This window comes from Piliocolobus tephrosceles, chromosome 4, assembly GCF_002776525.5.
Source record: "Piliocolobus tephrosceles isolate RC106 chromosome 4, ASM277652v3, whole genome shotgun sequence".
Lineage (NCBI taxonomy): Eukaryota > Metazoa > Chordata > Mammalia > Primates > Cercopithecidae > Piliocolobus > Piliocolobus tephrosceles.
Genome location: NC_045437.1, coordinates 80,285,309 through 80,310,553, shown reverse-complemented (window position 1 = coordinate 80,310,553; position 25,245 = coordinate 80,285,309). Strand labels below are relative to the sequence as shown.

At 37.6% G+C, this 25,245-nt stretch overlaps 1 protein-coding gene and 1 pseudogene across 3 annotated transcripts in view; both read right to left on the bottom strand.

The window, feature by feature from the left end:
* Window positions 1–25,245, bottom strand: part of VCAN (versican) — a 110,297-nt gene that overhangs the window by 20,658 nt on the left and 64,394 nt on the right. For both annotated transcript variants that reach the window (XM_023215001.2, XM_023215002.2), the window contains 5 exons: window positions 19,434–24,698; window positions 16,050–16,163; window positions 13,615–13,728; window positions 8,107–8,265; window positions 6,646–6,728 (listed from right to left, as the gene is read on the bottom strand). In XM_023215001.2, coding sequence (XP_023070769.2) covers window positions 6,646–6,728; window positions 8,107–8,265; window positions 13,615–13,728; window positions 16,050–16,163; window positions 19,434–24,698 — 5,735 coding nt within the window. The remainder of the gene's footprint in view (window positions 1–6,645; window positions 6,729–8,106; window positions 8,266–13,614; window positions 13,729–16,049; window positions 16,164–19,433; window positions 24,699–25,245) is intronic.
* On the bottom strand, window positions 16,170–19,419 carry LOC111544461 (annotated as a pseudogene). Its single transcript, XR_002732166.1, has one exon. The product of XR_002732166.1 is annotated as an uncharacterized LOC111544461 (transcript).

Below are 25,245 nucleotides of genomic sequence, written 5' to 3'. Positions count from 1 at the left end.
TTTTCTCACAATATTTTGCCTGACAGATGATGTGTTTATTCATGAAAGAAGAAGAAGGGGCCTCTGGATTTAGAGTCAAATCCACACCTCTAGCTATTCTTGTGCATCAACTCGAATCAACTGGTGAAGGGGGACAAGCGGGTGTTGGAAATTGTAGGTGTTAAGTTGCCAAAGCTGAACTATGCTTACCAAAATGAAAAACAAATGCAAAATTGAGTTATCTTCCAGAAATATTTTTAAGAAGAATTTAAGTTATGAAGATTAATTGTACAATTAATTGTACTAATTATCCTATCAGTTTTTGTTAGTTTATATCATAACTGTCATAGCAAGATGAGTTGGTTAGAGCTAGAAAATAAGATATTTATGAATCTGTGATTTAGTAATTTGTTCTAGAACTTCCTGACCAGATTTGGACAAATGAAGAAGAGAGAAAGTCTCTCTGTTTTCTCCCGACTGTAGAATGGAAAGTGAGAAGAAGGAAGCTGTGACAACTTCCCAGAAGCAGGGAAGTCAGTAGCCTCATGGGGGGTGACATTTGAGTCCTGACAACATAGAGATGACAGAAGTAAAAAAAGTGAAGGGGATGCAGAAAATGATTTTTAAAATGTTTAGGAATAAAGTCAGGGCTTTTTCTGCAGAACAAACTAAATCTTCCAAAAGCTCCTCAATATTCTAAAAATGGAATGGCAATGTCAGTTTTAGTCAGTCCTCGCCTCTACACATGGCCATCTAAAGTGATGGTTCCCTTTGAAGTAAGTGCATCTGATCCACTGAAGACACCAGTGTCCAGTGGGGAGGGGTCAGCTTTGATGGCACTGGGGGGAATCATTGAAGAAAGGCGAGTAAGGAGCCATGTGGAGCCCAGAGAATCCCCTCATGAGAATCTTACTCCAGATGGTCCAAGAGAGAAGGAAGCAATATGACAGCTCTAAATCTCTGAACTCCACAGTTTGATTTTAAACCACTTGTTGGAGAAGTTTATCAGACAAAACAGTATGATGAAAGCATGTAAGAGTTTCTGATAGCTCTTTAATTGGGCTGTCCCATAGACACAATAGTCCTTAGTTGAAGACAGTGTTGTGAAATCATTTTGCCAGGAGGTATATTGATAGACAAATATAAATGATTCCATAACGTTCCCTGCCTGTCTGACTTCCTCTGCACTTGAATAAACAGCCTCAGATAGTGGATTTACAAATGAAGCCCTATCCCATCTTATGCAACCAAACCATTCTTAGCCAAAGCATCTATAAAAAGTAAAATGAGCTGATAACATTTGGGAGTGATATTTCCTTTTGTTTGTTTCACTCCATTTTAGATATAAATAATAAGGTTTCTAAAACTCATTTTTCTTCAGAAAGTATACCTACGGAATATGTGCCTATCTGGAAAAAAAATCCTCCTCCAAAGTTTTGAGTAATTGTTGGTTTCTTAAAGTTTCATGGAAAACCTGCCCCGATATAACTCAAACCTGCAGGGGTGGCAAAGTTTGAAAGTTTACTTTCCATTTTTAATTCCCAAAGTTTATTGCAAAGGTGTTTCTAGGACAACCATGGACAAAATTGTCATCATTTCTAGTAAAAACACTTGTTTTCCTTTGGTTGATACATTTATAAGATGCACTATGTTCAACTATAACTTCTATTTTTAAGGAATATCTTTTTTTTTTTTTTTTTTTTGGTCTTTTCACCATAAAACCCATCTATTATGTTTCGATGTTTTTCATACTGGTACAACTTTAAATAAAATCTTTAACTTAGGTAAACAAAAATGCCACAAAGAGATTCAGCCAAAAGACATAATGTGTTCATTTCAGGATTCAAAGGGTAGAGTTGGCTGAACAATGTGTGTATACTGATTATCATTTGTTCATTCAAATATTTATTAAATATCTATTCTATGTCAACTACTCCGCAAGGTGCCGAAAAAACAGAGATGAAGCTTAATTCCTATCTCAGAAGGCTCAGTGTCAGCAAGTCAATTTCACAGGGGCCTGAGTTAAGATGGGAAGAGGACAGAAAAGATGTGGGAGCACAGAAGAGGAGCTCTGAGTTACACCCAGCAAGGAAAGCTTCCTGGAAGGAGACCCCTGGCTATGCAGGGTACTTGACTGTTTGTGAGATGAAATTAGGACAAGATGTGAGAATATGCTGAACGCTAGGGCCAGAACAGGCAAAGCCCCCCAGGAGTGAGAACCCATGGCTTATTCCAGGAACTGAGAGTATTTTTGAGATGCTATCGCTTAGGAAGTGGCAGGCAGAATGGATTGGCTTTGTCTGCCGTACTAATAATTAAAAGTTGATACTGAAGGCAATGAGCAGACACTGAAGAAGTTTAAGGGAGCAAGAAGAGTTCATAGCCAGGGAAGGGAAAGGTCATTAGCACTGGAAAACAGATTTGAAGGAAAACACTCTGACTAGTCATTCATTTAACAGTTGGTTTAAGAAAGAACTTATACGTCAGCTAATAGTATATAAGCTAGATAAGAAAAGTTTGTTTAAGTTTGCCAGCTTTAATGTATATTTAACTTGGATGGTTTAACTGAGTGTCTTTGAAGATATTACTTGGGTGACAAGCAAAGCAATTCATTAGTGAAGTTATTTGTTAGGGTTTCCAATAAAGCAGTAGGCGCATTTTGCTATAGAGAGCAATCGTCAAGTTTACAATAGTTAAGTTAAAGTGTAACTGGGTTAGGAGAAAGCCAAGTGACCAAGTAAAAACTGAAATGTATTAAAAGAAAATAATCTTAATATAAATCACAAGGATAAGACTAGACACAATTTTCTTCATGAATTCACTTTTGTGAAATTTATTGGGCAAACACCCCAAATAAAAAAATTAATAGATTTTTAAAATATAACAGAAATAAGAATTTGGCATTTTATCAATGATAACAACATTCTACTATAGTGGCCAGTAATGTGGAATGAATCCATCAGAATCTCAAGAATAAGGGCAATTTAGATCATTCAGCCAAACAACATCATTAATTTAGTATATTAGTTGAATTAGTCTAGCTGTATAGCATAATAACATTAAATATGATACATTTTTACTGAAAGTTTATTGAAAGCAAAGTTTAATTATTTCAGTAAAAAGGATCGTTGAAATTGAGACCTAATATAAACTTGTCTGTTCTTACTGGATTGTAAGGCTAAATATCAAAAGATACTTTAAGGTAAATATGAAAGGTTCTTTTTGTTTTCATACTGTTCTACCACCCAAGACGGAGAAGCTCTAATAAATCTTTCAAAGAAAAAAATGGAGGGAGAGAGGGTGTGGAAGAGGAGAGAAATCACTCCAAAACATAAACAAAGTCCTTAAAATTGCACACAGTCAAGTTAACACCATTCTAAGTACAAGCAGATACCACTCCCTGTGACCAAGACTTTACTGTTAGCGATATTTTTACAAGCAAAAACCTTGGAGTAAACAGCGAAACAAAGCAGAAGGATTTTATTCAAAGGCCTGCACACATATGGAACCCGTTAAGGGGATGGTGACTATAGAAAAAACTACAAAGGAGTTTAAGGGACACCTAGGCTGTGTCAGAGAGGAAAAGGATAGAGGAAAGGGTGGTTACAAAAGCAAGAAAGTGGGCAGGAGATCAGTCGAATGCGAGGGAGACAGGCTCTAGGACAGATGGTCTGTTCTGTTCCAGAATGTTCAAAGTTAAGGGACACTCCTTAGCACACTTCTATTTTACACAAAGGGTGAATTAAGAAGAAACCAAGAGTCTGTCAGAGTTTTTTTCTGGATTTGCTTGTGTCATTTCTTTGATAAACTTTGCTTGTTAATACATTTCATCACGTGTCTTCTTCAAACTGAGGCCCTCAGTGCATTCTCCATAATCCTTACATTTCAAGTGAAAGTGCCAACTAATTAAGAGTAAGATTCTTGTTTATGTTGTAAAATTATCTATGTTAGCTTATGTTATCTTCCTCTGGAAGTTTCAGAGGAAAATTTCAGAGGAAAAATCAATATTTCTTTTTTGACAAGGTGCAATGCTCACCAATTTACCACGTTTAGGACCATTCTAGACTATGGAAATGGTAACTGTTACGTTTTTCAGAGTATTTGTGTACCTACATTAAAAATCAATGGCCACAGACAAAAAGTAGTTGAGTTGCCTTGCTTTGGCATAGAGGAATAATGATATATGATGAATCAAGCTCACCTGTATGGCACTTGGCAGGGAAGATAAATTTCCTAAGATATTCTACAGAACCCACATAGCTGCCAGATATAGGCCAATATGAAGTCTCTTTAGCCAAGCACACAGGAATAAAGGATAACACTTTATCTCAGACACCATGAAAAATAAAAAGCAGGGAAAAGAATTACTTCTTGAAAGACGTGAACTGCTAAGGAAGAGACCAGAATAAACATCTAGTAACACACATACATGCTAAGAATAAAAACACACACATCAAATCTATGTAACCAATGACAGATTAGAAATAGATGGGACTTGGTTCAGTCAGGTCAATGTGTAGGAAAAAGGGATTTTTCATACACTCCACCTGGTCAAATGCAGCTATTCTAGGCTCAGGGCTGGAATCTACAGGAACCCAGACAACAGGTACACTTTGGGATAAGTTATGGGCTGCATCTGCAAGGCACAAGTAAGCAGTAACTAGATAGAAATGGCCAGCTGAGTCCTGGGCAAGTCAGCTTCTGTATACATGATGGGGGCTCACAAAACCCTGCACTTTTCACTGGGTTATAAATAAGGGAAATTTGTGGGAGGTAGGCATAATAGTGGCACCCTAAAACCCAATTTATTCCATGAGAATGAAGTACACATTTAACAAGGAAAACTCATTAAATGTATACACTGTATGATATACATCGATAAAATTATAAAAAACAGTTTATAATATATAGAAATAATCTCTTAATCATATGTTCACTTAGAAATTAATAAGAACAAAATTATCTTCAGTTACAATGAATGTAATATAAAGATTTATGCCATACCAATCGCTATCAATCGAATGGACCAGTATTATCCCCCTAAGTACAGCAAAATGAAAACATAAAGAGGCAACAATTGCAGATACACATCCAACACATCCAGCCAGGACAATTATTAATAGAAGAAACTGAGACTACTGATTCTATGGTTGTGTTTCCTATAGCTTACTGGGAACATATTTTAAGAACAACCTATTTTTCCCTATTTTTCTCACATCTTGCCAAAGAACCTACTTGAGAACTTCGGTGACAAACAGTGAAACAGTGCTGATTAAACATAAACAGTGGTGAGAGAGAAACTCAGGTCTTATTTTGGGTTGCTCAAAGCAAAAATTTAATAAAGGATACACTCTTTTTAAAGCCAAGAAGGTACTGGTCAGAAGAAACTGTGGCTTTGGAGACAAGCCTAAGTCCAAATTCTGGCTTCATCAGTTAACAGCGTTGTGATTCCAGGCAGACAGCTCAGCCTAACTGACCTTCCCTTTCTTCACCTGTCAAACAGGTGAAGGAAAACCCAATGCCTGTCGTAACAGTTATTGTGGGGAATAAACATATGCAAGGGCTTAATACAGTGGCTAACACATAGATAGAATGAGTATTGTGTCCATGACGGAGCAGCTTCCCTTAAGACACAGCAGAACTTCCAAAAGCAGAGATTACATTGGCATCTGTTTTAGAATGAACCTTATATTTTGCCAAACTCATTAAATCCAAACAAGTGGCAGATAATGAACGAAACTGAAGTACCTAAGTAATTCACACACAAAAAGGCCTTTAAAATTATCTTCAATTTTTTACACTTTGTTTCTAATTTAGAATTTAATTTGCACTTACTATCTAGCCCAGTGGATCCCAACTTTGCATTTCAGAATCACCTGTGGAACACTGAGAAAATACAGCGGCTAGAGGTTTTGCTGTAATGGACCCGGGATAAGGCCTAAGAACCAGTTTTTAATTACATATTCCAGGTGATTCTAATGAACAGCCAGCACTGAGTACCACTAGTATAGCCAATCACATTTGAACTCTTTCTAAAAAATTAGATTTGTTTGAGTTTAGTAGGAGTGACTCAAAACAGCTTCACCTGTTCTAAGAACCTATTATAGCCTTCCCAAAGTTGTGGCCAGTATTTCCAAGTCACTTCTTTCTTCAAAATATAGAAAACAAGTTGAAATATGTAATTAGTCAGCAGAGATTCATAAGATCATATCAACAATCTTCTTTAAGATAAAAATAAATGCATATTTTTGCTTGGAAATGTGCCATGCCTTATAGCAGATTTCCAGTGCAATTTTTAAGAGGGAACGGTATTTTTTTTAAAAGGACTTTTCTCCTACATTTATTCTTCTCTTCTTGCTCTGAAGCTAGAAAAAGCAAAGATAACCATCTGAAAGACAGACCCAAGGTAATTCTACTAATCGTCTGGTTTTCTGGTTTGATGGAAATCTAGTACACGCTTCTTTTAAAGAGAACCACAACCATTGAAGAGAGAACTGGATGTTAGATCAGTTAGCTTGGAATTCTTCTAACCCTTCCCTGTTTCACTGAGTGACCCTGAGCAAGTCACTTGTCTCCAGTCTAATGCACCCTCTGTAATGTGCAATCAGTGCACAGTACCAAATTTCCAGACGGTAGAACTTGACATCATTTTCAGGGACATCTTACCAGTGTGCTGCCATCAGTCCAGCGGAAGTCATGCTCAAACATCTTGTCATTGAGGCCTATCCACTGATAATCATGGCCCACACCTAAGGGATAGGAAACCACACAGATATTTGTACTACTTTTCCATATATGGATGAAAATATATCAAAGATAATTATTTTCAGCATGAATAATGTTTATTTAGTTGCTCATAAAAATCTCTACTAGTCTATCTTTTGTTCTTCTGCCCAATGTGCTTTAAATGAAAAAGTTAATGTGCAAACACTGTGAAGCATTAAAGTATGACATAGATAATAATTTCCCTAGCAATTGACTATAATTAATTTTTTTTCCATCCTCACTCATGATAGAAATGTTCTATTTTTCTGTTGTTGTTGTTAAGTGATGCCATTGGCAAAAATTCAGTGACCCAATGAAATGTGCCAGATTTTATCCATGCTACCCTCATTTTGGAAGCCACATGTTTCTTTTCAAAGCATTTTAATTAGTGAACACCTAGACAGTTCTACAAATTTATCCTCAAAAATATTTACTTTTACCACGAGGTGAGTCACTGGCAAGGATATCACGCAGTAAAGTTAAGTGAACCTCTATCCAGATTACAAATTAACAAACTTCTAAAAGATAGTAGGCATCATGAGAAAATATTTAATGGAACATCAAACAATGCTTCATGAGGCTGGGAATGGTGGCTTACGCCTATAATCCCAGCACTTTGGGAAGCAGAGGTGGGAGGATTACTTGAGGCCAGTAGTTCAAGACAAGCCTGGACAACATCCTGAGACACTATCTCCTTAAAAAAATGCTTTATGAGCAATAAATTTCTACATATTGCTACATGAAAACCAGTTGCCCTCCTTTTTGCTGCAGTTGAAGGAGTTATTAAACAGCTCTGATATTAAGTTTCATTAGCTTTCAATCTCCACCTATTCAAGTTCTTAGGTTGTAGCTCACTTCCCACAGTTTAAAATATTTAGAAACTTGAATGAGAATCAATATGCCCCAAAGGTAAGATTAGGGTACTATTATTAACAATTCAATTTTAATTAGCAGGACAAAAATAACTGAAAGTAACTGTAATTTTGGACAGGCATATAAATATTCAAAATAGAGACTATGAAAGTATAACCACAGTAAGAATTCTATTGAGCCATAATAATTGGTTGTTTTTGTAAATTTAAAAATGATCAAATAGCAATTTCTTATGATTCAACCTACAGCAAGTGTTTCAACCATTACTGCCGGCTGACTAACCAATGCCTACCTATATTATAGTTGAATGTTTCCCAAAATGGGGGACTTAACATAGGCGAGATGATTTTAAGTAACCCACAGATGAGGGATTTGATAAGTTGTATTATGATTGAAAAAGCTACTTCTTTTCACTTGCACACAGACCAAACTAAGACAGTGAAGAGAAGGAGTGAAGTTCCCGGAAACTCATGTCTATTTGGTACATACGATTAACAAACATTTGTTCTTCGTGAGACAGGATGCTTGTGAGATGGGCACCCTGCAGACGGCATTCCCGTTCAGCTGCATCCCATGTGCGTCGATGGGCAAAGTATTTGTAGCACTGCCCTTGGAATTTGTGCCAGCCATAGTCACATGTCTCGGTGTCTGAGAAGAAACAGGCAGGAGCTTATTAAACACACATACATCATTCAAACTTGGCACCCTGATCCAAGTGTTAATAGGATACCCAAGCCAGTATCTGTGCAATGTCCCTGAAGTAACTGATTCATAAAATTTGGTCATGATGACAAAGAAATTATTATAAAGTTAGCCCAACTGATTCCTGTGAAGTGGATGGCTGTACATCTTTGGACTGCAAAGGCAGCATCTAACAGCAACTTCCTTGATTAAAGCCAGAGAAAACTGGAAGAGGGGCCAGCCAAAATCTCTTGGGCGGCTATAGTGTTGGCTGACTTACTTGTGAAGCAACTGGGGCTAATTCCTTACCAACACAACTTTTCTAAGAGACTCATTCAAGTGATAGATAAGAATTCCGGCTAATAGGATTACGAATGCCCTATTTGCATAACAACTTCAAAGGTTCTGGAAGTAGTCCTCTCCCACTTCCCAAAGAGATATCTGAGAAGTCACAGGCTCTTGTCATATGAAACTGACAAAGAGAAAAAAATCCTTTATGAATAGGTACCTTTTGGAATATAACTAGAGCTGTATGCCTTCTTCCTAAAAAGAAAGGTAAGATAGGTAACGCCCAATGAAAATGCATCAAGATTTTAAGTTTATTAAAAATGAAATAAACTAAATTATTTAACTCACCCCCCCATTCCACCAGGTCATATACATATGTGTGTGTGTTTGTGTGTGTGTGTGTGTGTGTGTGTATGTATGTGTTTCACAATAAGCACACTATAACTGATATTCCAGTGAGACGAAAATATTTTTCAAATATATCTAAATTTTACACTGGCAGTATCAGCTACACTTTCTAGGTTGCCAATTTTTACATAATTCCACAGGAAAGTAGCCTTGTTCATAGCACCGTATTCTTCATTGCCAATCTTACCACAGAATCACTCATCCACAGGTGGGGTTACAATATATACTAAATCATAATCAATAGAAATAATTTTGACTTTCACAAAATACACCCCACGATTATATTGAAGTTGTTGCATATAAAAACTAACAAAACTGCAAAGTTTATAGAATTTCAGGCACTAAGAAAACCTTCCAGGGGACCAAGTAAGTATCTCCCCCCACCCAAATGTGCTGATTAATAGAAGAAAACACGACCGTACTAAATTAAATAAATGTTTGCTTTATATGTTAGTTTTGGTGGCCAGATTGAAACTCAGATTGTCTCTTGACTCTCATTCCTGTTACTCCTCTTTCTATAACCGTGGGAAAGTATGAATTCTGAAAGATTTCATTTCTTTCCTGGCTTCACTGATTAAAACCATACTCACACAACAGATGCAGCTTATCTGAGCGCAGTATTTATTTCAGTTTAGTCTATCAGGCCTGTTGTTTAGTTGCAGCCAGCTGACTAATTCTTTTGAGTAATGTGCACTGGAAGTTTTGCGTTTATTAAAGTGTTGTTTGGAGATCACCAAGTCTCACAGGAAAGGACTCAAGACACGGCTAGATAGTTTGATATAAAAGTAGCACTCAGCGCCTCAAAATGAAGCAAATTTTGGCTACTTGGATGTAGTGTTTCCACTTTGGGGAATTTCATTTGTAAGAATTTAGAGGTAAGGTGAGAGGGGTAGGAAGAACACAGCTCTTCCTATATGAGCGTATTAGTTTACAGAGGAGGAGAATCAAACATTTTTTTAGAACATTCTTATGCCAAAGTAAATAATGTGATTTGTAATGGCATATAACTTTCCTTAACCGTGGACATTATCATTTAACTTAAGATACACGATGTACAATTCTGGAGGATCTTAACCTCTTGAATAATACATCAGAAAAAACTTTTCTACATACCCTTTCTTACCTGCTATTACTCCAATTGGTTTTAGTTTGGTTTCCCCTTTTTTGTCTTTTGTGTGTGTGTGTGTGTGTGTGTGATGAAGTCTCGCTTTGTCACCCAGGCTGGGGTGCAGTGGCATGATCTTGGCTCACTGCAACCTCCGCCTCCCGGGTTCAAGCGAGTCTCCTGCCTCAGCCTCCCTAGAAGCTGGGACTACAGGAATGCACCACCATGCCTGGCTAATTTTTGTATTTTTTGGTGGAGACGGGGTTTCACCATGTTGTCCAGGCTGGTCTTGAACACCTGACCTCAGGTGATCCACCTGCCTTGGCCTCCCAGAGTGCTGGGATTACAGGCGTGAGCTATCACACCCAGCCCTTTTTGTCTTCTAAATAGTTTATCATTAAGTATTTTTCCTCCTAAACAAGAAAACCCAGATGGTCACAAAATGTATTGAGTGACAACATCACTACTAACAATGCCAGTCTCAGTTAGCAGATGCATACATTCCTATCAGAGCACAGGTCCAATAAACAGAGGCAGAGTTTCTGTTAAAACCAAACTGGGAGAATGTATTTATTTGTACTATCTAAATCATAGCTTCCCAATGATTATAAATATATCTGCAAAAACCACTTAGAGTGGTTTTTGTGTAAAAAAAATAAAGCCAATTATCCACATTGATTCACTTACTTTTTTTTTTTTTTTTTTTTTTTTTTGAGATGGAGTCTCGCTCTTGTCACCCAGGCTGGAGTGTGGTGGCATGACCTCTGCTCACTGCAACCTCTGCCTCCCAGCTTCAAGCTATTCTCCTGCCTCTGCTTCCTGATTAGCTGAGATTACAGGTGCTCGCCACCACACCCGGCTAATTTTTGTACTTTTAGTAGAGATGGGGTTTCGCCATGTTGGCCAGGCTGGTCTCGAACTTCTGACCTCAGGTGATCCACCTGCCTTGGCCTCCCGAAGTGCTGGGATTACAGACGTGAGCCACCATGCCTGGCCACTTAAATTTTATTATTCATGAATTCAACAAATATGTAATGAAGGATAATGTGTCAAGCTGCATCTCCCAGGATGCTATTCTGATAGGAGATATTATTCATAGAAATAGTCTATTTGTTTTCTCAACCTTACCTAAAAATTATGTGAAACTCTTTTTATTTATTAAAAGGCAACACTTGTGGATGACCTTTTCCTAAAAATCATTCAATGTATGGAAAGACATCTTATGCTTTAAAACTCCTATAAGTTTTAAAGAGGTTACAAAAAAATAGGTTGTTTCGATAGATTACAATACAAACCCAGATTTGTAGTGTGCACAGCTCCTGTTCAGGAACATAGAAGGTGAAACTATCACAAACAATTTCACCAAAAATGTATTCTTTTGATGCCGTACAGATAATGTTTTCAACATCTCTGATATATAGCTGTCAAGTCCTAAGAAAGTGCCCATCCTCTATACTTCTCACTAGGCAAGCTGTATCACTGACTTTGGCTACGGCAGTTTGTGCAGCCAGAACTGCCTCTCTACTGTTCCAATAGCCCTTTCTAGATTGTGTATCTGTAATTATTGCGCCAAAATGTGTCCCCTATTTCAGAGTAACTGTGACTTGGGAAGTTACTAGTGCAGAGAACAGAAAACGTCAGCTGAAGGAACACTGACACAGCCATCACTGAACTTTGGATAGAAAATTGTTTAGACAACAAAGTTGCTGTTAATGAAGAAAACATTTGTTCTTAGGCAACCTGAAAAGAGGAGAAAAAAATCTTTCAGTATCCTGGCAATAAATCACAGGAGCACAGCTGCACTGCGTAAACAGACTGGGATCGATGTTTCTCAGCAAAGAATGTGCATGAAAATCAAACTTGCTTGAAAATAAAATAGAAAGTACCTGAAAGTTAGGTGGCACCAGAAACAAAATTAATTAACACTTTTTACTTTCAATATTCTTTTGAAAAGAAAGAAAAAAGGTCAACAGCACCAAAGTCCCTTCCAAAAATCTGTTACTACTCAATCCATCAGATAAACATATAAATAAAGGGTTTATCTTTGAGAGTTACTGTAGAAGTGTGAAGATATTCAGAGAAACTTGGGCTATAGAGTTAAGCCATTTAGGTTCACTTTTCCCACTGTATGATTTACTAGCTGTGTGACATTAAACACATCACTTTTTTTCCTCTGAGCCTTAATTTCTAGCCCATTTAATGCATAGAAATGCCACGCCAACCAAATGAAATGTTCCAGGATGCATTTGACAGTCTGTAAAGTATTAAATTTTATTCTCTGCCAAGAGTTATGCTAAGTCACCAGGATCAGGGACTTTGTTTTGTTCGTATTTCTATCTCCAATGCCCAGAACGGTGCCTGGAAGACAGTAGGTGCCATGTTGAACAAATGATTTTTTGAATTGCTTTTTGTACTTGGAACTAACAGAAGCCAGAATCATGTTTAACATATTGCAATGTCTCAACTGTCTCGGGCTTTTGTTTTCTTCAACAAATGGCATCTTTCTAATGTTTTTACTTTAAGAAGAGGATCTTGCTTGGTCTATCTTTATATTCAAAACCTAAAACAAACAGATTCACCCTATGCAATAAAAAAAGAAAAAACCAACACCTAAAAATGTAGCCATCATCCATCCACTTGGAATGGCAATTCAATACGTGCTCCTTTTGGATTTGCATTCATTGCAGTGACGTCCAGATTCACACCATGAAGCAGAATGTGGGACCAGACCAATGTGCCTGAGTGTCTAATGCATTTTCAGTTTGTCTGGTGGAATGGAAGTTTGGCAATGAACACTTTTATCAAAGCCAAACCACTGTACGAGTTTAAGTAGAGGAAATCGACATTCCAAAGCTGAGTGTGCTTAGCACGCAATCTGTTTCTTATTGATGGACCAAGAAATGCTCCCATTAACCACCCAAAATATACTCTCAGGTTGGCCATAAAATGCAAATTACAGGGATCATGAGATTCAAGCCATCGTGAACATAGGGCTTTCTTTCATTCAGAAAAAGTCAACCTTTCTTTAGTAGGAAAATTTCCTGGTGAGCAGATTCACAATATCTTCTACTTAGCATGTGCCAAGGCAAATGTATTCTAACAACTATATCAACTCATTCTCCAGATATGATTGACTATGAAAAATAAATCCATTGAGTCTCAAGTGCTTAGAAGGAGAAAATAAAAACAGCTAGCATTGAATTCAGTACTCCTTCATACACGAGCCACAGTAAGGTCAGTGCTTAGCTTGTCCCCAAGAAAAATACATATGACAATATTCCTTCTATTGGCTGGATGTCTTTAAATTCAGCTCAGTGTGCCTGCCTGCAATTCCAGTCTATCAGCTAAACAACCATAATCAAGTCAACACTATGACTCAGATGTTTTGAGCTATCCATGAATAAGGAAACCTGAGGAAATGTGAATTTCCACTGCAGGAAAGAATATGCATTGAGGCCAAAATTGCTAAAACACATCAAAAATGTTCATCACACAAATGTTGCAATAACTCTTACCTTGTTCACAAAGTGCACCAACATAACTTGGAAGGCAGAGGCACCTGAATGTGTTAAAACCATCAACACAAGTGGCTCCATTCCGACAGGGATTAGAGTGACATTCATCAAAATCTGAAACAAAATAGTAAAAGCTCACAAAATACTTTCAAAAAATATCAAAGAATTCCATTTAGTGTGAGGTTGCAAGACAACATACAAGACAGCCAGTTAAATTTGAATTTCAGATTTTAAAAAAGTATAATTTTTTAGCATAAGTATGTCCATGCTATATTTAAGGCAAACCTATACTATCAAGTTATTCCTTTTTTACTTGAAACTCAAATATAAGTGGCCATCCTGAATTTTTATTTCCTAAATTTAGCAACCCTAAGAAAATGTCAAAGGTATTCAGAGTAGAGTCATTGTCTCCATTGCTAATAAATGAATCAGATAAGCCCCAAAACTAATGAAGAATCAACACCCCCAGCCTTCCCACCTCCAATCATGGCTCATTCTCTGATTACCTCGCACATGGAATACTCAAAGTATCTAACTGGCCTCACCATCCCTGGGCCCTTTCCTCTCCAATATATCCATCACTCTGCTAAATGTCATCTTTTTTAAACATAGTCCTGATAATTTTATTCCTTTACTTCCAAATATTCCATGGATCCCAGTTGCCCAGGGCAGCAGTCTTCAAGGTGAGCTCCCTGAACCACAGCATCAGCATCACCTAAGAATGTTAAAAATCCACATTTCCAATTCTACCCCAAATCTACTGAATCATGTACTTTGAGGTGGAGACAACAATCTGTTTTACCAGCCCTCTGATGCATGCTAAAGTCTCAGAATCACTTGACTAGAGTGTGAAGTAACACTATTCGGTATCCTGAACTCAGGACCTTCTTAGACCGTCAGGGCTTTCTAGACCCAACCTGCTTTCTGGTACTGTCTCCCAATATGTCTCTCTCTCCCAAACCCCTAAGTAGGCATACCTGGATCCAGGCCGTCATTCAAATGCCTTCTGTAGTTTTTGGCCTCTGTGCTTTTGTTTGTTGTGTCCATATCTCCCTCCACCACCTGTCAAATCTTCCCAACTTTAAAATCTATGTCAAATAAAATCTTTCTACACAGATTCTAATCTTTCTACATATGATCTCCCCTGGTGAAATTAGTGACTTTATTTCCATAGCATTTTGCAATTACACTAAAAATTTAATGTTTAAGAATATTTTTAAATGAATAAACAAAGCAAGTTAAATTTCTCAGTCATATAATGTATTCTTACCAAAGAAATGGTCTTAGTAATGATGCTATTATATAGTAATAATACCAAACATGTTTATGGTGCTTGCTGAGTGCCAGACACTTTGTCACCCAGCCTGGAGTGCAGTAGCATGAACACGGCTCGCTGCAGCCTCGATCTTCTGGGCTCAATCTGTCTTTCCACCACAGCCTCCCAAGTAGCTGGGACTACAGGCACGGTTAATTTTTTTTTTTTTTTTTTTTTTCAGAGGTGGTGTTCTGCCATGTTGCTCAGGCTGGTCTCGAACTTCTAAGATCAAGCGATTCGCCCACCCCGCCCTCCCAAACTGCTGGGGTTATGGGCTTGAACCACCGCCCCGGCCTCAGCGACTTTTTTTTTTTTTGAAGTACTCTTTTAATATGAATGTTGGGATTGTATCCCAATATTTATGTATAATTTAAAGTGTTATTGGTGAACTTTCTTTACTCAACCATTGTAAGCAAATCAAGCAAACCTTCATGATATCTCTAAAAGGAACATCTAGACAACATACTTCATCATTCTTTTCTCAGAAGTGAGGTCTATATGTAGCCAAATCAACACTGGTGCCTTTTTTTTTTCTTTAAAGAGAAGGATGCCTAAATAAAAATATGTAAGGGTCAATTATATTCCTTGGAACCAAAAGAGAGGCAGGAAACAGCAACTGCACAGCTCCCTGAGGCAGAGGCACGTTGGGCTGGTTCCTGGGAGTCAGGGAAGGGTCTTTCCCATTCCAGATGACAAGAAAAAGTTATCCGAAAACTAAGGACTAAGCTCTCTAATTTTTATTATTTTCCTAATTTTTAAGTCTAGCTTGCTAAAAAGATTTTTATACTGAAATTGATTTTTATTTATATGCAGATTTGGGGGATAGATGTACATTTTTGTTAATATTTATGCATCTTTATATTTGTAAATTCTACCTGTAAAAAACACAGAAAGACTCAGCAGGCCTCACTGAGTCTTGGGTATGTTAACAGAATTCACTGAACATCTGTACCGATTTTCCAGCCCCTAGTTAATTACCCTCAGATTTTAACTTAATTTAACATATAATTAATCTACACATGGGTTTCTCTGAAATCTCTGATTGATTCGACAACATAAATTCTCCCCCAATATATCTTCTGTGAAAGAACTGCACCCTTTCAGTCAAGTACCATCTTACCAAGTTCACACTGGTCTCCACTGTATCCTGGCACACAGGTGCATACATAGGACGTTTCAGTAGGATAACAGGTGCCTCCGTTAAGGCACGGGTTCATTTTGCAACGATCAGGTCCTACCATATTCAGGAAAGTAAGAAAAGCAATTAGGCCCATCTCTAATGTTTCAGTGTATTTCAGCATAAAACGCCCCATATTGCTACCATATTATAGGCTTTACCATAGCAATTTAGAGTTACTACATATAAAAATTAACATTAACTTTACTCTCTGGAGTGTTTCTTGGCATTATAACTAATTGTTACAAATTGCATCTATTCATTTCTGGGATTCAATCATGATTACTCTTAAATGATATTTTTTGTATTGCATCTGGCAACTAATATATTCTACTGCAGATTTAGTTGGCATGATAATGGCAATTGATTTTAGTCAAAAATGATTACACATATGTGCACAGTGAATGGAAAATGTATTCTTTTAAATGGGGTTAGTTCATGTGAAATGGCTGGATACACAGAACATGCATTCTTTTTAGCAGGTTGGCTTGTTATCATCATTTGAATTATTATTGCCTTTTACCACTTAATGCTCAGAAACTGTTTTTCTTCGAAAGTGTGCACTGAAGTCTCTTCTGCTACATTAATATGCTTTTTCCAAAAACACGTTCCAAATGTACTCCTTTAAACTATACTTGAAGAAAAGCAACACATGGATTAAACTCTACTGTAGAAAAACAAACCCACATACAAAAACCTCACCTAAAATGAAACACCAAGTTTTTATTATAATTTTCTTATTAAAATACAAATAAAACTGACACTCCTGGGAGATAAATATGAAGGTTGAAGACATAAATTTATGAGGACAAACAGTTTAAATATATTTTCTAAGTGCAAATACTTTTATACCACTTGAAGCATATATTTTACACTGCAATATTGCTTAGGTAAGTGTATTTTCATTGAGTTTAAACTTATTCTTTGTATATTGTTTCAGAATTGCTTACATGTCCAAATGTTCAAAGATCCAAATGAGAGTTGAAAGTTTTACAAAATAATTGAAATAAACTAGATTATCTATGGAATACACCCATATTTTCAAGAATCTTAAGTCCTGAAACCCTGAAATAATTACACATAAAAGAAGAAAGATGTCTAACTTCTTATGAAACATTAGCTTAAAGAATATTAGGATAAGCAAGGTACTGCTATAAAAGATAATTGAGGCTTCCCCACACCAGAAAGTCAAACTCAGATTCTGACTGTTAAGTAAATTCTGGATGAATATAAACCTGGATAGGTACTCATTTCCATGTTTGGGATTCACATTAAAATTAGGTTAATTCAGATGAGTACATCAACTTCTCCACAAACTCCCCTGAATTTTCTAAGACACTTTTTCCTGTAGTTCCAAAACTGTTTGAAATCTCCCTAACACTTTTAGCTTTCTGGATCTGAAAGTACAAGTACGCTGCCAGGACGACAAGGCTGCAGTTAACACACGCCATAGCCACATGCTGCCCTTTGTGCTGAATCCAAATGACACTATGTGAAAGTGCTTTATCAGATTGTGATGTGCCACACAAATGTGAAGAAGTACTATTACTATTCCCACCACTGACACTAGACACCATGCTGAGACTATGAGACAAGGACTGAATGAGTCTTTCTGTGAACTGGAAGTCGTTCCAATTAAAAGGAAACTTCTGTTTTTATGAATGTTATTCTCCCCTAAACAGTTCATATCAACCTCTGAAAGCTGAATCTGCAACAGATAGACCAGGTAATCCCATATGAGCTGCTGTTTACTGAATGAAGCTAAAGAGACCATTTGTTTTGCAATGAAGACGCAAACTATAATTCTTGGTAAATATTGCAAACTGGATAATTGGTACATATTTCTCATTCGTCAAACTTAACTCTATATGTACCTAGTTATTACCAGTTATTTTTATAGCATATTTTTAACAAACTGAAGGATATTGGCCTAAATTAAAAAACGATAAATATTAGCCAGATTACTAGATTATGATTTATAGATTAAACACAGTGATAACAAAAACCCAATGTCAACTATCTTTGATCAATTTTCCTCAAAATATTTCAAGCCATTTATTAAACATTGTACTTTCTGACTATTTTACTCTTTCTGAAGCACATCAAAATAAAGCATTGGTGGCACAAAAGGTAACATTGATATGATCAGAAGAATAATTTTAATGATAGTCATGGCATAAAACATATTAATTAAAATAAAACATATATTTTCAACCAAGACAGACATTAAAGTACGGATTTTTTTTTTCTCTTTTTCCAGGTAGCAGCTAGCTGGTGATGTCTATTTGTGGATTCCACTGACATTGTTAATTTAAATAATTAACATTCTGGGAAAACACCATTAGAACTGATTTCTTAACATTCTCAGGCTAGATTAAGACGAAAATAAATTCTACAAAGTAAATATTCCAAGATTCCTGGTTCATATATTATTTAATATCAATTGTTTATTTTTATACTATACTGAAACCAGCAAAGAGCAATGAAAGGACTATGGACTTTAGAGTAGAGCTAAGCTGGGTTCAAATCCTACTTTTACCACTAGGTGGCTGTGCCACCTTGGGCAAGTTACTGAACCTCTCTGAATCTTCACCTCTTACCCTTTCACATACGGCTTATATAGCCTTTTTGTGACAATCAGAAGAGACGGTTTATATGAATCAGTATCAAATTCATGCTTTCCATACATTCAGTAAATAAACAGAAAACTTCTCTCAATAGGCAATATGTTTTATATAATAAATGACTACTCACTACTGGTAGGCACTGTGTTTGATGCATTATGTAAACTGTCTTAAACAAGGACATTGCATACAAGTATGAGCTGATATTGATACTGCACAAACTCTGAAATAGTTATTAGAGCTATTTACTACTCTCAAATGTTAAAGGCCTGACAGATTTTGATACTGCACCAATAGCATCCATCAATGGGGGGGGGGGGGGGTTAAAAATAGGACTTTTTATCTACTTTTAAACCTAAGATGTATAACTATGAGACATATGACAAAGCAATGCTCTAGTTGTGAGTAAAAACAAATTGAATTTTTATAACATTAATAATTTCATCTTTTCCATGTTGTAATTGTATATTATTTCTAAAAGCCAGTAAAATACAAAGTCTACTTTAACGTCCAAAACTAATCTATACTTACTGTCATTTCATCTCATTATGAACTCAATACTGTGGCCTGGCCTGCTGTTATGCGAATAATATGAAACTCTCCATTGATTTAACATCACAATAAAAATTATATACATATAAATATTAGCACCAAGGGACTGTTTCCAGGTTTGGAAACAGATTTATCAATGTTGTGATCTTACCTGGTAAATAGATTGCCGTGCCTTCCACTGACTCTTCATTAATGCCAATCAGGAAATCTGTTTCATTAGAAGTTTCCAGAACGGAAAATGGTGGTGTTGCAACCTCGGTATTAAATTCCACCGGGCTTACAGTTGCCTGATTATTGGAATCAAGAATTCTCGCTGCCACTTGCTGTTCTGATGCTGCTACTGTGGAATCCTGCCCTCTGATTAAAGCTGCTTGAGTTTCAGGATTTATTTCTGGAGAAGAAGAAAGTGTGGGCCTCTCAGAAGTCTGTGGACTCAGCCAAGGCACCACACCTGCCTCGACCCCGTAAGTGGCAGAAGCAGAAGTAGAGTGTGGCCACTGTGTAGCACCTTCTAATTTAATTTCATTGGTAGCTGTAGTAACAGTTCCAGCTTCGGGGGTTTTAATGGTGGGAAACATCTTGATTGCTTCTCCAGAAACTTGACCATCAGTTTTGTTTTGGAAATCTGGGAGAATCTCAGTTCCTTCCACAGCAAAAAGTTCTGTGGGAGAAGCTTCCGTTTCTTCTAGTAACTCAGGCTTACCATCCTCTTCTGAAGGTTCTAATTTTGCGTCAGGAGATAAAGAGGGAGGCTCAGTTATGTGAAGGTATTCCTCACTTGATGGTTTGAAAGTTGCTTCAATATTTACATGAATTTCCTTAAAAGAATCCTCTGGAGACATTACAGATGAGCCGACATCTATTCCTGGCAGAGCACTGGGCTGGGGGATCTCTGTGTGTCCAGAGGCTTCACTGCCTGAGTAGATAGTGAGTGGAGATGATGGTGTCTGAGAAGACAACTTTGCAAATGTTGAAACTGCTAATGTTGTATCCGTGTAATATGGGGCATTGGATCCTTCCATCACATGAGGCACCTCTGTTAAACTCTCATCCACAAGGTGGGTAGTAGCAATACTTAGATAGGGAGTATGATCTACTAATGCCTCCTCGACTCCTGAAGAGAATTCTGGTTGAAAAGAAGGACCCGCATGTTTTTTGTCTTCATACTCCTCCTGGGTCCTTTCAAATTGGCCCAATGTTGGTATTATTTCACTTTGGTCTGCAATAGCTTGACCATCAGACAAAGTGCTTGATTCAAACATGTCATCCAGGGCTTTTGCTTCAGCTTTTATTTCTTCAGTCTCTGGAATAACTGTGGCAGACTTACGAGGAATTGGCAGAGATGTTGCCGTGGGAAGTAAAATGTCTAGTTCTGTTTCTGTGCTAGGAGCAGGGATCCCAGTTGTGAAGTTAAAGTCCATGTGATCTAGTTGGCTTCTATCTTCATAAGTCCTTGATTCATCATGTGTTGCCTGAGTGTAACTAGCCAGAAGAACATCACCAGAGCCTTCAAATGTTTCCTCCGTTAAAGAAAGGTTGACAGCTGCCTCATAGGTCTCTTGAACTTGAGTGCTGTCATCATTATTTTCATCATTACTGTCATGTGGTTCTGATGGTACCTCTGGATCTATATCTGTTTGCATTCCAAGAATATCTTCATATACAGGTTTAGTATGATCAATATCTATGATAGTATTTTTATCTGATGTCAGCTCAGGTAGAATTTCAAGGATGGTACTCTCTGTAATTGTCAATATTAAATCCTTGTCCTCTTTGTCCAGGTCTATAATAATATTTTCGGTGGGTTTTTTTCTGTTAGGTTTTAAGGTGGAATCCTCGAATTCCCTGAAATGGTGTTGGAAACTACCGTCTGTGGACCTCTCATATGACACTGTATTTGACAGTGTGCTAGTTGGATCAGGGGAGCTTTTGTTCTGCTCTGAATGAAGAGGCAGCATCGCTGAAACTGTTGGGAATCCATCAGCAGTAACAGCTTTAGTGCTTGGCACCTCAGGATGTTTTTCCAGGGACCCATCAGAAAAACGCGTGGTGCTGCTTTCTTGTCTGGTTGCCTGAGTAGTTGCAGAAGTGTGAAATGAATCAACAATATCCACTTCTCCAGATCCTTCTCCAGAAGGTTCATAAAACATATCAGATGGTTTTGGTGCTGATGTAACAAATTCTTTGGCCATTTCAAACCCATAAGCTCTAGCCAGAAAATCAGTGGACGAAGTTGTTGTTTCGTTAATTTCTGCTATTGAAGAATTCTTGTTAGAGTCTTGTTCAGTTATGGTTTGCAGTCTACTAGTCTGGATTTCTTCTGCCCATCTGAGAGTCTGATTTTGCGGATGTCCGATGTTCATGGAGAAAGGGAGAGGTGCCACCGTGGGTCCTTCTGCTCCAGTGTCACTTAAAATTTCTATTAAGGTTGTGCTGGTTACTGACTCATTACCTTCAAAGATGTCTGTTTGAGACATGAGTGGTCCAACTTCTTTTGCTACATTTTCCATTCTGTTAGAGTCTTCAGTTTTGTCACTTGAGGTACTTTCCACTTGAGAACTGTGGGGATAGAATGTGTTCCTGATCTGTTCCACTTCAGTAAAATTCACTGACTTTGTTGGTAGAGTAGGTAAAACTTCTTCTCCTGATCCCAGTCCAGAGAATAAGAGCTCAGTATCTGACTCTTGAATTGTTGGTCTCATGCCTTTGGGAAAACGTTTTGTACTTTCTTCCTCTTTGATTGGTGAATCTGTGACTACATGTTCAGCTGGTATAGATTCAGTCACTAAGGCAGTAGCTAAGAAAAAATCTGACTTTTCAGTAGCTTCAGGGAGAGTTGTATAAGATTCCATGCCATCTGCAACTGGATCTGGAGTAGACATGTTAGCTAAAGAAGTGCCTTCCTCCTCCATTTCTTTATCATCGCTGTAAGTTTTCTTTGTTGTTGGTACAGAATAACCTGTGGTTTTGAGTTCAGTTTCAGTAAATGTCTGTGAATCAAAGATTGTTTGTTCTGTTGCAGGTGAGTTTTGGGGGGATTCGAAAGACTTTTCTTCTTGAATTTGTTCCTCTGATGTTGTTTCACTTTCAATTTCTTGTCTTTCAGGGTTGACTTCTTGCCTAGACCATAATTTGGCTGGCTCCATAGTTTGGGGAAAGTTTGTTGAAATTGTGCCACTGACCTTTACTTCCTCCTTTTCTACTGGAGCTTTCGTACCTTCCACTTCTGCTGTTGGTAAAATGGTGGATCTTCTGTCAATTTCATTGACAGTATCCACTTCTCCCAATCCTTCGTCAATAATGGAGGAAGCTGTACCAGAAAACTTTCCCATAGCACTGGGAAGCACTAGATCAACAGAGCTGCTGACTGTGACCAGTTGCTCACCTGAGCCCTCAGCTGAGGATGTAAACTCTTCCCAGGGGAAGGCTGAAGTGCTGACCATGGTGCTACTGGGTCCTTCTGAGTCAGATATGTGACTGATGTGAACTGAAGTAGGTACTGTAGATGGTGAAGTCTGGGTATCCCTAAATGCTGCATCTCCAGAGCCTTCCATCATTGCTGTTTCTTCTTTTGCTGTGGGATGAGACACTGTTGAGTATTCTTTAAAGTCACCACTGAAATCCTCCTCCAAAGGAAAACCTGTAGAAAAGCCCCTTATTTCTGCCCCATGATTTGGTTCTCCTAATCGCTGTGAAATCAATATTTCCCTGGATGTTTGGCTTATATTTTCAGCAACTTCTCTGTCCATTACTGTACTCATAACCAGTCCTGTTGGTTCAGTGGAGAATGTAGTTTCCACATGTGGAGACAAAGTGCCAGCTGCTTCCTTTTTGGCTTGAATTTCATACTCTAAATTTAATGAAAATGAAGAAACAGTGGTGGTTTCTGGGTCAGCAGCAGCTTCTCCAGAGCCCTGCTCCATAAAGAGAGAGGCAAGACTACCTGTGAGAGTGGTCAGCCCTTCCTGAACCCCAGGTTGATGGATAGTGCTGTGTTCAGTGGTCTGTGCCTCCAAATTTTCTAATGTATTTGTTTCTGTAAAGACAAGAGTAGAATCTGTCATTTCCCTTTCAGACTGTGTTGGTGTTGTCAAGGACATAAAACTTTTCCTGGTACTTGAATCACTAGATGCCACTACATTTGAACTTTCTAATTCAGAGGGTAAAATTAATTGATCCGATCTCTGTGTAGGTGAATATGCCTCAACTGTGGATGCCGTACCTGTAGTTCCCTCCTCCTCCTTCCTTTTCTCTTCCTCAACAGAGGTACTAGAAATCCACTCAGAAGTATCTGTTTCACTTACAAACTTGGTAGGCACCACTTTTGCAGAAGGTTGTTCAGAAACTGAATAAATGGTGGTTGCAGGAACCTCAAAAAAGCTTTCTGTGATTATCCTGCTAGTGTCTAAAGTAATGAGTGTATCAGTAGTATTTCTCTGTGATAAATCAGTTACCATGGTGAACATTGTATCTTCATCTTCTTCTGCTTCTCCAGAGCCTTCTGTAATTGGAATTGAAGAACTCCCTGAGAGCTCTACAACTTGTCTAGGAGTTGCTTCTACCCAGCTTTCTTTGGTAGACAACAGATCATCTGGCCAAGGATTTCCTATTAGGGTAACTGCTTCTTCCTCTGAAATATATGCTGATACAGAACTTGGAACTACAGTAGGAGTGTATGTGACAGAAGTACTTTTTTCTACCTCTTCACCAAATGTTACTTCTGTAGGCCTTGCAAAGGCTATTTTCTGAGATTCTTGGTCAATGGCAATCTCTCCTGAAGACTCTTCAGGAAACAGAGGTATAGGTTCAATATGTTCATGTGCCTGATGACCAACTTCAGTATCTCTCTCTGTGACTGATTCTGCCCCCTTTATGGCTGTTCCACTTTCAAATTCCTCATGGAATGGGACTGTAGGGAAAACATCAGGCTCACCACCTGAGAAATGTTCTGATGTTTCAGGGTAAGTCTCAGGCTTCCATGTAATTTCAAGAGATTCAGTTGTTTCTGTAGATCCATTAGGTTGCAGAGCAGTAGACAATTCCGTTTCGGCTATTACAAATGGACGAGTATCACTTTCAGAGCTGTCTGAGAAGTTTTGAGAAGGTGCAACACTTTCAAACTGGCCACGCCTAGCTTCTGCAGCTTCTGGGTCCTTGGGCACAGTGGTAACTAGATGCTTCCCATTTATGTACTGCACAGATGGGGTGGTTGTCACATCAGTAGCATTTGCACACTCTTCTTCTTCTTCTTCATTTTCTTCACTGTGGTATAGGTCTATTTCAATTATGTCAGGGAATTCAGGTAAAATTTCAGCCATTAGATCATGCACTGGATCTGTTTCTTCACTACAAGGTTCATCTTCTTTAGATTCTGAATCTATTGGATGACCAATTACACTCAAATCACTCATTCGACCTGAAAAAAACAGAGTTTTCACAATACTTAAATAGAAAATTTGGCAGTATATGACAGAAGAAATTGATAGCAAGGCTGGTCACACTCACACACACAGAGAAGGATTCAAATCTTTTCATAATTAAGTGCAATCACCCTCTTATATGGTTCTCAGTCTTCAAATTTGCTGTTTTTGTATTAACAATAAGAAAAATGAATTCAATTTAACATTATTAAAACAGGTTATAAAGACTAATCAACGCATTTAAGAAAATGACATAGTCCTTAAAATGAAGCAAGGAATCACATCTACAATGCAATCTTGAAGTGCAGGAATTCATCTTTGTGTGAACTGCAAAAAGAGTAAAATTAAGACTATTTCATATAAAAACAATTTAAAAATTAAAAATCAAGGCCATATCATATAGAATTAATTACTTTTTCTATAGATCTATTTCTATATATGATCTATATAGAAAAAGTAATTGTCCTTTATGTAAGGGAATATTTATACCCTCTATTCAATAAGAAAATGAGAAGAGATTCCTTCTGGCCCCTTTATAATCTG